At 47.5% G+C, this 17,133-nt stretch overlaps 1 protein-coding gene across 3 annotated transcripts in view; it reads left to right on the plus strand.

Moving 5' to 3' along the window:
- RAD54L2 (RAD54-like 2 (S. cerevisiae)) overlaps positions 1–17,133 on the plus strand; it is a 49,097-nt gene that overhangs the window by 8,566 nt on the left and 23,398 nt on the right. For 2 of the 3 annotated variants that reach the window (XM_014953543.1, XM_014953541.1), the window contains exon 2: positions 16,636–16,834. In XM_014953543.1, the coding sequence (XP_014809029.1) occupies positions 16,636–16,834 (199 nt within the window). Of the gene's footprint in view, positions 1–5,562; positions 5,769–16,635; positions 16,835–17,133 lie in introns of those variants that run through there. The other variant, XM_014953542.1, reaches the window with a different exon arrangement.

Genomic DNA, 17,133 nt, shown 5'->3' on the forward strand with positions numbered 1-17,133 from the left:
CCCCCCCCCCCCCTTTTCTTCCTCCTTCCCTTTGATCTATTGCGTATGATGGAATACAAAATAGAAATCCTTCTATGCGGTTAAGAACAGCCCACGTCCATGGCTCTGCATTTTCTATATATATGCATATGGATTTTTTCAAACATGTTTTTTTTTTTCTTTTTTTTTTACCTGTAGCTACATGCTCTCTTTTCTTAAAGCTGCCACAAAGGTGAGAGTAGCACAAATGCACAGGGAGCCGGGTCAGCGAGCAAGCGGTTATTAACTGAACAAAGAATTGCTCCAAGTCTTCCATGGAGAGGAGAAGTATTTTGTTTCTTCCTGCTTTTCTGATAGGCTTTGCAGGATATGGGGGTTGTGCTTTATTGGCCAAAACCTTGCTTTTCGCTTTTCACAAAGCAGCCAGGGAATCTCTAATGAAGGACAATCGCACTCAGTTCTTTGTCACATTTTGTACTTTTTCCCCCATGTCTGTTTTCAATAGTCAGCCTTGTACCACACCTACGTAGTGCTGTTAGATACCACACTCCATCATCTGCAACTTCTGAAACCATGACGAAATCACAAGGAAACTAATTAGCAAATTTGTAATGTGGTATTTTCCCTCTTGAACACAGGTAAGGAGTGGCAAAGTGACTTTGGCAGGGTTACCTCATGAGTGTGATAAAGCCAAAGTCAAAATCCTCCTCTTTACATTTTAGACAGCGCCTCTTTTATTTTCAAATATACTGGGAAAAACACTTCACTTTTTAGTTTAAACTACACAAGGGGTCCTTATTTTCATTTTTCCTTTATTTATCTGGTGTTGTGCTGTGTTTAACAACTGGTTAAATAAAATGTGCATGTAGCTATATGTTGTAGAAGTATAATATTATTAGCCAGGGAGCAGCAGCAAGTTTGGAAGGAGAGGGAACTGTTTTAATTAAAGTAGAAGTATTCTTCAGATTTTAAAACAAAATATCAGGCAATGGTTAATCTCTTTATTTGTCATTTTAATTTCCTGCTTAGGCTTCAGAGAAAACTGCAACACTGAACTTTCAGAAGTGTTTGGCTCATCATTTGGATCAACGCAATATCCATTGATGCAATATCCATTTTTAATTTAAATAATAGTAGTTTGTACTACAGATGTTGAAAATGTCTTGTTCACATTTTCTTCAACATGCAGTTCACTGACTCAGTCTCAAAAATTCTAAGTAGGAGTCAGAAGACATTATTTTCACTTGTAAATGTGCAAATAGGAATGAGACAGGAGAAAGCTACAAGATAAAATCTTTTGGGGCTGGGTAAACAGAAACTTCTAGTTTAAATCTCTGTCAAAACAAATTTTGCAATTAAAACACCTGTGGGTAATGTTCATCTATGTAAAATATTTAAATACTTGAATTGTTAGAAGCAATTTTAAAATTACACTTTTGTGTACTCTTAGCTTGTGATTTATGTCACATTTGCACTTAGTTGAAAATGGGAATGAGATTAAAGTTGGACAAAATCACTCTTCTGTGGTGCTCATTGTGTCAGCTTCGGCAGCAGAAATGCAGCAAGTTACAGGACGAGACGAGAATTGGTTTCTCGAATGTAGCTGGGATTGTAACTCAATGAATTTAGCTTTGAGTAAGATGATGATAAATATCTATGATCTGAATCCTTCGACTTAAAAACATTACATCTTCTCTAATAACTGCTTGTTTTCTTCAAGACATTTAAAGAACCTCTGAAAGCCTGGGACGGAAGTCTGAAGCAGTACGTGTTTTGCCACAGTGATCGTCTGAAAAGCATTTGCAGAAGGCAGAGTGTTTCATCACTACCTGTATTTTGTGTGATTAGATTTTTGTTACATTGCGTACAGCCTCCCACCCAGTTATGATTTAGATGAGCGTGGGAAAGAAAATAAACCAAGATTTATATGAACACAAATAAAAGGAGGAAAAACCAGATCGACCAAGTTTTATACCTTACAGTTCAGTCCAAAACTCACTGAAATCAATAGGAAGACTCTTCTGATTTTCCGTGCTTGGTTTAGATCTTACTCAAAAGGAGTTTTTATTACAGTGTTTGTTTAAAAAGCAAATGGTTCTCAAAGCCGAGCAATACTTGGTTGCCAACAAATAGTGTTGTGGAGTTTGATTCTGCCTGAACTGTTTCAGGTTGATAAACACCACCTATACCATAACTAACACAAACCCATAACCAACACAAACCTGATACCAGTGTGTGTTTTCCATGTTGCTAAAACAACACGGAAAACAGGACAGGGAAAGTAGCCTTCACAATATTTGTGTGTGCTCCTGGCAGTTGATAATCAAGAGTGAAATTTGGCTCTCAAGCCTCGTTTGTGTTGGATAACTTGAAAACAATTCAGGTTTGTAGGCAGCTTCTCTGCTTGTTGGTGGTCGGTGGGCTGTGCAGAGGCAGCTGGTGGATGCACAGAAAGCTGTGGGATGAGGATAGGACCGTGCAGCCAGCGTGGAGCAGTGGAGGCCAGGCACGGAAGATCTTTTCTGTTCTCCAAGGTGGCCATGAGGGTGAACAGCACACGGGGCTATCACTGGAGAGAAGGGAACCAACCCAGCTTGCAGAGGCCAAGAGAGTGGTGGCACATTATGGATCCAGCGCTTCCCACCAGCACTGCACTTGGTGGGCTTGGATCAGGTCAACATTGAGCAGTCGTGGAGCTGCGTGGCCTGCAGAGCTCAGCAAGGGGAGCAGTGGGCTGTGATAACCAGGCTCAAGGTGGAGAACAGGCCCGGGGATGGGAAGGAGCTACTCCAGCTTGAAGGGATGGGGAAGGAGATCACTTGTGAAATGTATCCGGATATTTTGTTGAAACTTCTTAGTTGAACTGAGCTTAGGTTGATTTCCCCCCCAAGTCTCCAATGTTCTCTGCTGGACAGAGGAGCCAGTGTCCCAAAAAACTTTACTAACAAGCTTCTTTCATTTGTAGGCAGATTTGGGTCTGAGTTTTAACCCTTAGGAATTTGCAGTGCTCAGGGATGCTGACATTGCTGCTGAAAAGACATGCTCTGAAGGGCCCTTATCCTGATACTCTATGAAAATACAAATCTTATAGTGATTTTTTTTTTTAACAGGGGAATCTCCTGTGTTGTTTGCAAGGGAACCTCTCAAGTGACAGCAGTTTCTTGAGAAGCTGCTTCTGATGTAGAGCACAGTCGTACAATTGCAAAGAGCCTGTGGCTTGAGCGTGAGGCCGGTGAGGAGTGACAGCTAAGTAAGATTTCAGACCCTGCAGGGGAGGGAGAACATTTTTCCTTACCGGCAAGGCTGGCCTCACAGGAAAGCTATTCAGTAAATGGGCTTATCTATAACAAGATTACCTTCCATGAGGAGATCATTTTATAAACTGACTGTTTCTGGCAGATCTCATTCTTGGCTGTGTGAATACAAATTTATCATGGTTAACAGTGATGGCCTCACCAATAGGCTCTTGTGAGTAGAAAAAGCTGGAAAGATTCCTTTCCATTTTGCACATGAAGGTGAAGAAGGAAATTCCCTGGTTATTACTCCGTGCAGAAGGACAGGTGTAGGTCGCCTGTTCCCCCTCATGTATTGAACTTCCATTTCCCTCATGCTTGACTGCTGTAATAAGCATGCCTTGGAAAGCACCCAGTTGTATTTACACAAATACTTGTCTTTGAATCTTGCTTCCCAGTTTAATAAATCTGTTAGGTCAGATGCTGAGGTCATGTTTGGTTATTTATTCCAACCCTACAAAGTCCTTATAAGGCCTGCTTCAAGATCTTCAGCTACGAACTTTTCTTAATATATTTGTCCCTCTTTTCCCCCTTGATAAATACTGGATGTTTTTATGTACCAGCCGGGCTATGAATCTGTGTCATAGGTGAAAGGCTGTCTTGTTAGCAAGCCTCTTAATTTTAATAGAGTTCATCTTTTCTTTGGTAAAATTTATATGGCTCTAATTATGAAAATAGCACCTTGGGCTTGTTTGAAAGCTGTGAAGTACCCTGCAGCAACGAGGGTGTTTTGATGGTAGCATTCACTGCGCTCTGCCACCCTCTGGAATGAAAGGTCTAATAAAAATGTCTGGAGTCACTCACAGGGTAACAGGGCTCTGCCCTGGCTGGGTTTGAAGATCTCTAGATCAACCTTTGCTGCTACGAGTTGTGCCCTGCAGATGTGTGCCAGAGCTCTTCAGACACAGCCTGCTTCGGGCTGCTCGTGCCCCTCCTGGTTTTTCCCGACTCTCACTTGCCACTTGTTTCAAGCAAAGAGCAGATTTCATTACGTGGAGAAATGCTGGCTGGGAGCGAGCTGATTTCATTACGTGTCTATCAGCCCAGGTTTGCTGTTTGTTACTGGCATTGGCTATGCCTGGGAAGGGAACCAGGCATGGAAAAAGTCCCTGTAGCACTGAAGGAGGCCGGGTGTGATGGTTAGCCTTTAGGGGTTTAAAGTGCTTATTCTCTCCTGTACTTATTCTTTCCTGTACCTGTCCTGCTGGTGCAGATGGATGATGGGGAGGAAGGTTTGCTTAGAAGAAGCTTGCACTCCACAAGTTCTGAAAGGTTGTTTCCTAAAAACTGGAAAATCTCATTTGTGGTGTATTTGCTGCCCTGAGAGCCTTCTGCAGACGCGCGGTGCTGTACAAGCTGCTGGCTTAACAAAGCAAACTACGGGATGCTCTTTTTCTCCTGTTACTGTGCAAACAGGTTACCAGCTCCCAAGGAATTGCTCAGGTTTCAGCCTTGTTTGTCTGGGTTTCTTGGAAGTTAGCAGGCATCACGCAAATAGTTCATAAAAAATCACAGATGCTAAGACTGTTTTCAAAGCCCGAAAGGCTGTACTTCTTTTTGCAACTCGTTCCCCTCCCTCTTTTCCTTTTGTGCTGTGAAACTTGGGAGCGGGGTTCCGGTCCCGCGCGTCCCCTGCTCCGCTGGCCCTGTTGTCTGTTGGGATTCCCCTTGCGCGGGGCCCCGCCGGAGCCGGAATGGTTATGTAAGGATTTTTATTTTATTCTCAATCTTGGTCTCTGCCACTAGTTGAACTGGATCACGGGCTGCCTGAATGGGATCCGATCCGAACGGCGTGCAGTTCCGCCGCTGGAGAGAGAGAGAGAGACCTCCCCCATACACACCCACTCACCCTCCCTGCTCTTCTTCTCTCTTTTAAAACTCTCTTTTCCCAGCTGTACCCGAGGTTTCTCCCGCTGATCGGGAACACGTACCGAAGCCAAACCGGCCCGGCAGCGCGGCTCCAGGCATCGGTCCCCCGTTGGAGCGGCAGCTACCTCCGGCAGGGCTGTGTTGTGTGACTCTCCGAGCAGGGGAGGAGATAGTGACAATTTTTATTTAGGCTGAACACGAGGCATATTTAACTCGTTACATAAGAGTGACCCCGGTCCGTCTCGGCTGGGCGCAGGGAGGATATATGCGTACTGATTCCCGTCACACCGGCTGGGTGGATTCAAAGCACTAGGAGCTATTTACCAAAGTTATTTTCAGAAACCTTAAGGGCAGGTTTCCCTGCCCGTACCCTGGACTGTTTTATCAGGAGGCATTTCCCGCTCGCGAGCTGAACAGCCAGTGAGAGCGGATTTAGTGCTCGCTGGGCTGCGGGCAGAGATAAGGAGTTGTCGGGAGTGACTGGAAACTTTTGTCCTGAAGACCCCGAGACGAGAATAGCAGAAGGGCTGAGAGCCTGCGGCCACATTGAACAAGTGCTGGGGCAGAGGTCTGGCCTCTGTGCACTGAGCAGCATGTTACTCTTGGATGAGTCTCAGCAGTTTCCAGGTAGGACACAGGTTGGTTTTTTGTGGGTTGGTTTCCCCCCCATCCCCAGTTTTCTTTTCCCTCTTGCTTTCCTGTTACAAACCATTAATTCTCCCACCCCTGTGCTGGGGCACCCCACTCAGTGGCTGGCAAAGTGCATCAGGAACAGAGGCTCCTCAGTGGGACTCAGGTTTTAATTTGCTACCTACCGAGCAGGGATGGAAATAGTTGAATTTTCAGAATCTTGCAGTGCTTGTTGATTTGATGGAGGGGATATGAGAAGGAAGCTTTTTCTTTGTGCTTTTAGTTCTGAAGGCTTCAGTGATGTGACATTCTGGGTCTGGCTGTTATTGTTTCTGCTGCTGTCATATTGTAATGCTGCAAAAGTAATTTTTAGCAAGAGAGGAGGCAGTTGTTAATATCAGTATGATTGTATATCCAGTGTCCTCTCCCCCTTCAGCTTTTTGTGTATACTTTTCCCCAACATCCTCCTTGATAAGAGTTTTGAAAGCTTCTTTTGTCAGTGAAATATTTGGTGACTTGCTGACCGGGCAGCAGGCTGGGCACCAGGCAGAGCTGATGGTGCTTGCTCCAGATTCCTTAATTAGTGCCTAATAAACTAAGAGCTACTTGACTCTTCCCCTCCTCCCAAATGGAAGATACTGGTGAAACCCTAACATGAGTTTACAGTTTGGGGATTGCTGCAACTTAATTTGCTTGCTGGTGGAAGGATGCTGTGTGTTGGACAAAAAACTTTGTTCAGATTTGAAGAACTTTCTGAATTTGTAATTTAACTTGTTACTTTGCCATCTGGTGCTTGGGCACACAGAGCTTCTTCCACCTTGTTCACGTGGCAAATACCTCCAAAGTTCATGTTGCGAACTTAATAGGCTGGTCAAAAATGGTCCCCAGGAGCTTCATCTCTGGCTTCCTGCTTTATTAGAGGAGTCCAGTGCTGTGTGGTCTTCATGAGGAGTTTTTATAGAAGTAAGCCGTGCAGCATTTGCTGTCCGTTAGTGGGAGGGGTGGATTCTAGAAGAAAAAACCCACCCAAATCCATCTTTTCTTGCTTTCTTGTATCTCTGGTTGTGTTGGCAGGACAAAGAAGCTAATTCTGGGAGAGTGTGAACTGAGAAGAGAAAGGAATTATGATACAAAATGAGTTTGGATAAATGAGGAATCTGGGTGATACAAGTGGCTTATGTAACTCAGTCTAGATAATAGGTATAAAAAGAGAAGACGGGGAGGGGAAGATGCTTTTGGAAATGGGAGTGTAGGTCATGGATGGAGGAAGAATGCAAGGCTAGAGGCCTTCCAAAAAATTTGGCTGGAAAGGTATTTTGGGGTCATTTGTAGAAATGTAAGACATCAAGAACGCAAACGAACTCCTCCTTGTACAGCATTGCTCGTCAAGTTATAAGGTCTGGGGCAAGGTTTATCACAGTCTCCTCTGCCAATGGGAAAATTATCTCTGTTTGAGGAAGCATTTGTAACTCATCTAATGTGGTTGTGCTGGTGGATCCAGGAAGGTCTCTGTCCCACTTCTCCATTGCCTCCTTCTGGTCCCCAGAGAAGATGATAAAACTGCACAAGGTCACAGAGCGAGTCTGGGGCAGAACTGACACACTATGTTCTTCCCTGCCTTTGTGCTTCAACCACTGGGCAGTTTGGGTTTATTTGGCTTTTCTTACTTCAGGGGCCTGAAAACTTCAGAGTAGAAAGCGCTTGTATATGCAGTGCTGTGCTATCTGTTTAGTATTTATTAATGTTTCTAGAAAGCTAGAGAGGATTTTAATTATTTTTATGGTAGCACCTACCAGCTAGTAAATCGAGGTTTGTTTTGACCATGGGGGTAGTTGTAATTTTAGCAACCTTATGAAAGAACCAGTGCTTGGGGCTTTTTCCAGGCTGTAATGTGCTCAGCTTTTGGGGTGTTAATGTATTTTGGATGGGGGGGTCTTTGTGACATTGTGGCTTCAATTTGTGCAAGTCTGACTGCCATGAACAACTTTGCAGCCCTTTGTCAAACTCCTTTAGTAGCACACAAAGCAGTGTTTTGAAAAGGAAAAGTAGAAACAGATTGTTCTTTGAGTGATGGTGTTTCATCCTCGTCTTACTAGCTTTCTCCAGTGCTCTCGGTCACTTTTCTGGCTGCACTTGATGGGAGAAGTGCCAGTGGAATGCGGTGGCACACAGGCTCAAACTCAACAATTTGCATTTTTCTCCCAAGTGATGCCTCCCTCATTAAATAGAGTCCTTGAAAATTCCTCTGAAATTACTTTAGAGGCTGAAGCAGAAGAAGGGAATGCAGCTAAAGTTCTGTGCTTTGTTACAGTTCTAAAAAAATCCACAACTACGTTTTGTTTCTCCAAGTAGGAAATTATATTTAAGGAGAGGAAAGAGAGCCTGTTGATTGGAGCGTAGGACAGGGAGCCAATAGCTTGGGAGAGCTGCTCAGCACTGATGCCTACCTGATTTCTTTGCCTTGGTTTCCTCCTCTGCAAGATGGACAGGAGGGTGTTTCACAGGTTATTGCGAGGACCGTGTCATGCTCGTGAACTCCTTTGACACTGAACTAGAGTGCAAATGCCAGGTATTATCATTTTGAAATCTCTCCTCTCTTGTGCCATTGCCATCATGAGCAACAACAAAGGAGCACTCAGGTGCTTTACGCTGGGATTACTGCCCATGCTGCTCTTTTAAATGAGGAGTGGGTGTCAGCTGTCTTCTCCCCCCTCCCAGTTAACAGGTCTTGAACCAAGCTCTGGTGAGGGCTGGAGGCAGAGATTAAAGTTCGGTTTGTGCTTGTTGTTTGTTTGCCATTTTGGTGGCCTTGGAAGCGTGTGGCAGCAATAATCCCTTCTTTGTTGTTTCTCATTGCTGGGAGGGTATCCTGGTATAAAGCTAATACCACAACTCCCAGCTACCTAGTGTAAACTGGTGCTTATGTAATCATTGCATAATGCAGAGCTCCCCGGCTCGTCCTCCTTTCTCCGTCCCTCATTTATCCCGAGAAGAGTCACCCGAGCAGGATTCACTGTGCTGGGGACACGTCAAGCCCCTCCGTGTGCCTCTCTCTTCTGAAGCTGGGAGGGGAAATTTATCTTTGCTATCTAAATCAATATTTATCCACCTTAACAGAATAGAGCAGATTTTAAAAAAAAAAAAAAGTTTTGAACTATTGTGAAAATGAATAAGGTCTGATGGTTAAATCTGGTTACTTGTGGTTTAGATCCCTATGGTAATTTTTGTAATCCGGCTGGCAAAACTATATTCTGGGTTACTAGTTAACTGGGCTAACCAGAAAGGGGAGGTTTCGGTTCCCTCCTGCCTGCAGCTTGTTGAAAACTTCCCGGCACTCGAGCCTGAAACGCTTCCTGACTCCGGTGCAGTGATTTTATGTAACTCGGTTGCTCTCGCGCACCCCCGGCTAAAGGACAAATGTAACCCATCCCTGCTGCTCTCGCCACCTTCACGGGCGCGTTTCCTGGCTTTGTTTCCCTGCCTTGGCTCCTGCCCGCAGTGTCAGCGCGAGGCCGGGGGTGAGGGGGGGGGGGACTTGTGAGGAGGAGGGCAGTTTACATTTCAGCTTTGAGGACCTTTCTTGGGAACAGTAATTTTGATTGTATATCTACAAGAGGGATGGCAGGTAGCAGCGTTCTGTCTTTCTCCAGTTCTTGCCACCTCGAAGCACTATGGAAATATTTGATTTGAAATTTCACAACGCTCCTTTGAGTGTGTCAGAGCTGGAAAGGGACACGAGATTGCCCGGTGCTCCGGCGTAACCATCAACTTCTCCTCCGTGGTGCCTGTGAGAGGAGGAGCAACCCAAGGGGCACCCCACCTGGGCTGTATTTTGGGGTCTCGGAGGGGCTGGGCTGCCCAGACACAGGGCTGCCCGAGCAGCTACTGGTGACAGGGTGGCCGGTGGCTGCCAGCCCATGCCATACAGGGGTTGTATAAGTGCTCTTTTGTGTTTATGTAACCCGGCTCTCGGCGTCCACAGCGTTGAGGCACGGCCAGAACAAGAGCTCTTGGGTATTTGGGGCCTGGTTCTGCTTGCATAATCCCAGGGCTAGAAGATATATTGTCTGTCACCGAAGTTGGCTGTTTGATGTTCCAGTTTGCCTCCCGGCACTTCTTGGCTGCTTGCTTTCCCTTTGGTTGTTGGGTGGTACCTTCCTTGCTCCTGCCCTTCACTTTTGCTCCTGAAGGATCCCTTCAGGCCAGGAGAGGGGCTTTATCCTGCAGCATAACCTCATCGGTAACTGATACTCTGAAAGACCTCTGAAGGAAAAAAGAAGGGCAGTGCTGCCTTATAATTTGTCTTTTAAGGTTTTCCGTTGATTGGGGCTTACTTCCTGCCCAAGAAGGAGTCTGGAGATGGGTTTGGCTTTTGTGTGTTGCTGGTCGGGCTCCCTCCCCGTGCTGTGGCTCGCACGCGGAGCCTGTGCTGGTGGTGTGTTTTCTTCAGAGCTCGTTTCATGTCTCTCCCCTCTGGCCCTGGGCTGGGGATGGAGGCAGCCTGCCATCTCTCGCCAGCAGCCTGCAGGTTGCACATCGGTGTCTCGAATGCAGGGCGATGGGTCACTTTAGAAAGGAGAAATGTGTTAACTCAGACTGCAAGCAGCGCTGTTTGTTACACCGATACGGCAGTCTCGGCGTCGGGTTCCGGTGACAAGTACGAGCGGCGGACCTGAGGTGGTTAACTCCTGGATAAATCAGAATTGAAGACGTTAGAGCCGACGTACGTGCCGTTTGACAGGCGAGGGAAGCTTCCCCTGGGAGCAGGCAAGCTCTGGGGCCGGGCAGGCTCAGCCAGAAGATGCCGGTGTGTCTCTCGGTGCCGTGGCTGTGACTCAGCAGGACCCCAACCATCACAGCAGAGAGGGGCTGGGAGCTGTGGGTCCTGCTTGCCCCAGGCACACAGCATGGTGGGCCTCCCGGCATCTCCTGCCGAGGAGAGGACATCCACGAGGGGCAGCTGGATGATCTCAGAAGCACCCCCCGTGCATGCCAGAACCCCCCGGTGTAGACAAAAGGCTGATCCCAGCTCGGGGTTGTCAGCGAGTGGGTGGCCATTGGGGGCTGGCGAGGGCCGAGGGGCGGCCGGGGAGCGGGCCCTGCGGCGCGGGGGGGTAGGTGTGCCGGTTTATATAATCCTTACATAATTAGGGCTTTGTTAAGCAGTTGTGGCTGGGAGGGGCGTCCTGCCTCCCAAGACTGAGCCCGATTATTTTTTTTCCCGAGGAGAACAAAGTCTCGCTGCTAATTAGCCGCCCTGATAGCGGCTGCAGGGAGCAGCCACAGCCTTGAGTCCTCCGAGGGGCTGCATCCCCCTACGCCCCCCCCTTTCCTGGTATTGATGGGTGTCAAGCCCCGGGAAGGGGCTTTGTGGCTCTCCTGGGTGTTGCAGTAGGTGGGACCTGGAGGAAGGGAGCCTGAGCTGCCCTCTTGCTTTCCCCTCCGCTGTCCTTGAGGGGTCTCACAAGGAATTTCCTGCCTCCAGCCTTGGGGCACTCGAGGGTTTTCATAAAGCTGCCTCTGCGAGAGCGTGCTCTGTGCAGACACCTCTCCTCCCTCCCTGCATGGCCTCCGTGCAACAGCTGCACCAGTTGCATTCAGAGAAAGAATACTCCAAAAAGATTTGATTTCTTTTGCGCTTCGGCTGAACACAGGATGAGGCAGAGCGCTCTGGCTGTTGTCAGCCGCTGAGATCATTGCTGTGCTGCAGGGTAGAGAACTGCTGTTCCTCAGGTGCCCGGTACAAGTTGAACTCTGGCATCACCTACACACCTCTCCAGTGCCCAGCGCGCTGGGGAAACATCACACAACCCCAGAGAGAACATCTGCCAGCCTGTCACTTCTCTAGCCCTTGGCACAGTTGTAGTTCAGTGTGTCAGCGGCTGCGAGTGCCGCAGCTGGAGCTGTGCAATTAAGTCTTTCTTGTGCCGTCCCTCAGTGCTCCTCCCATTCTTGCTTTGACAGCTCAGTACCGGCTGTAGTAGGACTAGCTAGTACTAGCTAGTCTCCGACAAGCTGTTGCCCACAAACTGCATGGAAGTTCCCAGAACGCCTGCAATAATATGAAACTGCTCCTTGCTCTTTGTGCAGGACAAAAGAGAGCTCCCAAAGCAAGAATTAACTCTTCACTGCTCTGCATGTAGCTACTACCTTCCTCACCGTGCGTGCACGCCCCTGTCTCTAGGGTAGGAAATAATGCCCAAAGACTCAGCAAAATAATGCTATTCAGCATCCTGAGTTTCCGTAGTGAAATGATTTTAGAAATAAACAAGTGTCTGGTTTTCAGTGGTATGCCTTCCCTGGAGGCGTTTGAATTATCCTGGCAGAGAGAAATTGGCTTCCTAGGAGGAGGGTGAACCTCTAGCTGGCCACATTAGCCAGCTAAGAACTGAGGAGGCAAGCAAGTAATCATTTTACACAGTATTCTGTCTACTGAGAGGTCTCTTGCACCTTCTTGTGCAGGTCAGAGACCCTCAGGTCTTACTCTGAATGGCAGCTTCTATACTCCTAGGAGTGTTGGAGCGTTGCTAGAGCTGTGGATGTTTGCTTGTGTTTGCACAGACACTTGGATTTATTGAGGTTTGCCTTGGAGCATGGAGACAGGATGTAGTTATAACACTGCTTCTCGCACACCTCAGTGTCAGGAGAAGACTGCGTTAGTTACAGAAATCTCATGTCTCAAAGAATGTACCTGCTGCTTCATGACACTTCACAGAGACCCAAGCCCCTGGGCAGAACAGGCTCTACACGTTAGAGAGCAATTCACTGCTGAACCCAAGATGCTGGGCAATATTCCCCAGGCTGCATCCCGTGCTGTTTTATGGAAAGTTTGGGAGTGTTTTGCAGGAGGACCTGAGGAGGTGAGTTTTATAAGCTTGGGTGCAATAGGAAGTGCCCCACTGTGGGACAGATCTTTTGCTGTGTTATGCATCATGAGTCACACCTGTGTGTGGTATTTAGGGGCAGCTCTGGCAGTCACACCGCAGGGAGCATCTGAAGCAGAGTTACACAGAGCAGTCACGACTCTTTTCCTTGCAGAGACTTCTAAATCATAATACTCAAGTGTCGGTCGAGAAGCCAAACACCTCCTCCTGCTCGTAGGTACAGCTGGGGGTGGTGGTTGCTGCTGCTGAGTGAGCAGAGAAAACTGGCAACCCCTGGTCTACAGCATGAACCAGAGCTGTGCTGCAATGGTTTTGATAGTGCAGGCACACTTTAAATCTCCATGAAGTGCATGAGAAAAGGTAGTTGTGTCCCTCCTGGCGTTCAGGGTACCTTGCAGGAGATGGGTGTGTGCAGGTGTCCATCACTGAGGACCAGTGGGAACTGCTTGGGGACTTCTCAGGTGGAGAGCTGTAACCCACATGAAGGAGCAGCTGCTTGAAGAGCTCAATGATGCTATCACCACTACCCTCAGGAGACCCTCTTTCTAGATCTGGTGCCTATTCTGGTGAGCACAGTGCAAAACATGCAACAGAGCTGGTGTGAACCCAGCAGTTGGTGTTCTGGCTGCTTCTCAACACCCACGGTGTGTAAGTATGGGAGGGAGGGGTTTACATCCTTGTTGGTGACCACGACTGACCCATGTGGACCTGGGCCTGCCCTTTCACCCAGCTGTGCTCGGGTGTAAGTGGCTGATCTCCCCGTGCAAGGCTGCCAGGCTGTCACCCATGGGCTGGTGGCAATGCTTTTCTCATTGAGGCAAGGTGGATAACTGCCCAGGTCTTCCTAGAGTGCGCTGACAGCGTGAGCCCGATCAGGCAATTGTCAACATGCAAACATGGCTGGTGAGTTTTTGTGTTGTGTAAAAAGCTACTTGTATAGCCATGTCAGAGCAGCGTGCTGAGCTCCGGTTACAAAACCATAATTGCATTTCTGTTGTAGATGTAGGCTTGGCAGAATCGGGGCAGGAATTATTCCATTGATTACCTGATGGGACCTGTTCAGCGAGGCTGTTCCCACACTCCCTCCAACTCAAAGACCAAACCTGTTCTTGTACCAAATAGGTTTCTGTGTGTCTAGTTATTGTTTCTTAATGCGTTTCTGTCCCAGTGTGGGTCCCAGTTGCTCAGCATGGAGCTCGCCACACTGGAGTGCAGCCACATGGCTGCAGCGGGGAGTCTCGCCTTTCGTATGCGGTAAGATTCAGGCTGTGTACTAAACAATCAGGAGTTTTAATACAAAACAACAACAAAACAATCCCTGCGAGTAACTGCCGGCTCGTGTCACAGGTGTGACGGGAGCTGTCGCGTGGTTAGATGGAAGTGACAGGTGATTTTATCATTGTGTTAGTTAAGCTTTGTGAAAAGCAGCTTTATTCAGTGTAGTGGCAAGGATGGGACCAGGCTCGGGAATCTCTGGATTCCTCTGAATTCCACTGGAGCTGAATCAGTGTGATGTTTGGTAACGTCGCTGGTGTAGAGGAGATCTCAGCATCTAGATGCGTATGTGTCAGGAGTGTGGGCTGAGGCACAGATTGTGTTCCTCACCTCAGAACTTGTGTTGGCAGGACAAACACCAGCCTAAGCAGACATGGCTGTGGTGGATGAGGGCCTGTACTGAGTGCAGGGCCAAATTTGTCACTAGATTTTAGGCTTCAGGCTTCTACTCAGATGACATTTATCTTTTAAAAACAACCTGCCTGACCCAGCTGTGTGTATGTTTCACCGGAGCTTGATTAAGAGGAAAGAAAAGTAAAATGCAGAGATGGAATTGAGTATACATAGGAATTGTACAACAAATATGAAAACATACCGAGGAGATGCACAGTGGCCTCACCTTTGGGCTGCTGAGCCTTTGGGTTTTGTTAGCATCACCCTCGTCCTGAAGGCACCCTTTCCTGGCACGGTAAGGGTGGCAGAGTCACTGCCGAAGGAGGAGACGTGGGTAATTGCTGGGGTGTGGGGAGAGAAGTCCTTCCTCGTCCAAACAAGCATGACTTTGTGCTCTCTGATGCTTTGTCAAGGTCCCCTGGGCCCAGGGTGAGATGGCAGCAGTGTAACCATGGCAGTGTTTGTCTCCAGGATAGTCACTGGTTTAATGACTCATCCCGGAGAATGTGACCACGTGTGCAGCCTCCCTGCGTCCCTTTGCCCTATTTCATCCAGCCTTTTGATCTAGTTGTATAACCAGGAGTCGAGAGGGGTCGGGGGAAGGAAACAGTGTGGGAGAATTGCAGGTAATGTGACCAAAATGTGTCTGCAGCTCAAATAGCAGAGCTCTTGTCTGGGAAGCCTGGGAAACTGGGTTTATTCCCAGCACAGTTCTCTGTCTGCAAGTGAATGTGATGTCTGAGCTGGTAAATTTAAGGAGACATGGTGGGAGGACAGGGCTCCAAGGCCTTGGCTGCGGTGGGAGAGCTGCTGTGATTGTAGCAGCAAACCCCTTTGCAATTATGGTTTTGCTTTCCTGCGTGCGTCCTGAGCTCTGTTTCATCACATCAGCCATGGATACCTGTTTTTCTAGTATGTATAGGACTTGCTGGGACTGATGTTCACAGAAACGTTTGAGCTGCTCTGCTGCTGGTATTGGTCCACGGTGGGGTGAGCCCTGAAGTCCCAAATGGATTCTGAGCCAGACTGGGGCAGGTCTGGTGGGGCGTCTGGAGAGGAAGCTTGCAGAGTTGGTTCTTTTGACCAAGGTGTGAATCTAGTCCTCATGATCTCGATTGTAAGAGGTGATATTGGTGGTAAGGTTAATTTAAAAGGCATATTAATGTGGCAGCTGTAGAAGTGCCTGTACATGCAACGTGCTGTACTGAAGCATCCCCCATTTAAGCTCCCAGCTTTTTGAGAAGGGATGCTCTTTGTCTCCAGATCCCATGGAGTTACAATGTGATGCTTGTTGGTTCTGTATTACTTCATCTGCCACATTCTTCTGCGCTGATGTCTTCTTTCCTTCAAAGTTCTGTCTTAAGTGTCATTTCAGTTCAGTCATTAGCTCAGATACACAGTATAGGCAAGAAAGCTGATTATGAGATGAGGTTCAGGGTATCTCTTTGCCTGACACAAGGGGACAAGAGGCTTCAAAGAAGCTATTACAAGGCTTGTCAGAAACAGTTTACTTCAAGGGAAGCTTTTGAACAGAAACATTTCCTTTCTGTGCTCTACAAGCATTAGCTTGGTCACTGACAGCCTGTTGAAGAGCAAAATGTCACATAGAACAAGGTGTCATTTCACATAGTGCTTTAAGACTGAATTCAGACATGAATACAGGTCTGAAAATAGGGGGATGTAGTGAAAAAGGAGTACGTGTGGTTTACAATGTGGAAAGAGTATTGCTGCTTACTTTTTGTTTTTAAAAAGCTTGCCAGAAGTTACCATTTAAATCATGAGAGTGGAGCCTGGTGGTAAAACCACGGGGCTGGCTGCTAAGCCATGACCCCGTGTTTGAACCCAATAACCTCTTGAGTGGTGTGTTCTGTTAACTTGGAAGATGGTTACACAGGTGTCAGATAAACGGAAATTTCTGTCCCACTGTTGTGAAACAAAGAAAAACAGATTTGAGTTCCTGGTTTTAATTGGAGCTCATTGGGCCCCTGTAGGAAAATAGGCCCTTAGGGGCAGCAAGTGCTCTGAGTGGACTGAAATAATTCTGTCTTATTTTCTTGTCAGGACGCTTTTTGGGCTGTGTTGGGTGGTGTTAGCCTCAGCTTTCACTGGGAACAGACCCTCCACCTTAAAACTTTTTAACACTCTTTGAGTGGCGCTGTCAGAAAGGACCCTGGGTTTGACCCTCAGAGAGACATGCTTGCAAACGAGGGAGAATAGGGATTGTTGGTTCCCATTCAGCTCAAACCCTGATGAAAAGCCGGCTGCCAGCCTGGCACGGTTGTTCTCATGTCGTTTCCTCCTTGTCTTTTCAGACCAACCCCAGGAAGCCGTGTTCAGCGGGGACCATGTTGAACACGCGGAGGATGGAGAATGGCAGCGCTCTACTTCAACTACCTCATCTCAGAGTGAGCGGGCAGAGCGTCTCTTGCAGAACCAGCACAAGAGCCTGGCCTCTGAGGACACCAAAAAGAAGAGGGCTCAGAAACCGTCTCACATGCGGAGGAACATAAGGTAAGGGGCAGCAGGCAGGACAGAAAGAGTTAGGGTCCTATGTAGCCTTTTGGGTAAAAATGGAGTCTCTGGACTTCGCTTCTGAGCTACATTTTGCCGCTGCTGGCAAACCAGATGGCTTTTCTTTTCCAAAACCTTAGGATTTTGCCAGTGGGAGTAGTATGATCTCAGACTGGAGTGCCGCATGTGGGTGCAGACTTGTTTGGTATTTCAGAAGAGCGAATATTTGGTTTTGAATATATTGCAAAAATTGTGTACTTGCTGCTGGCTTTTAAGACACATAATTGAAAAACAGCACC

This window comes from Calidris pugnax, unplaced genomic scaffold, assembly GCF_001431845.1.
Source record: "Calidris pugnax isolate Ruff unplaced genomic scaffold, ASM143184v1 scaffold247, whole genome shotgun sequence".
Classification (NCBI taxonomy): Eukaryota; Metazoa; Chordata; class Aves; order Charadriiformes; family Scolopacidae; genus Calidris; species Calidris pugnax.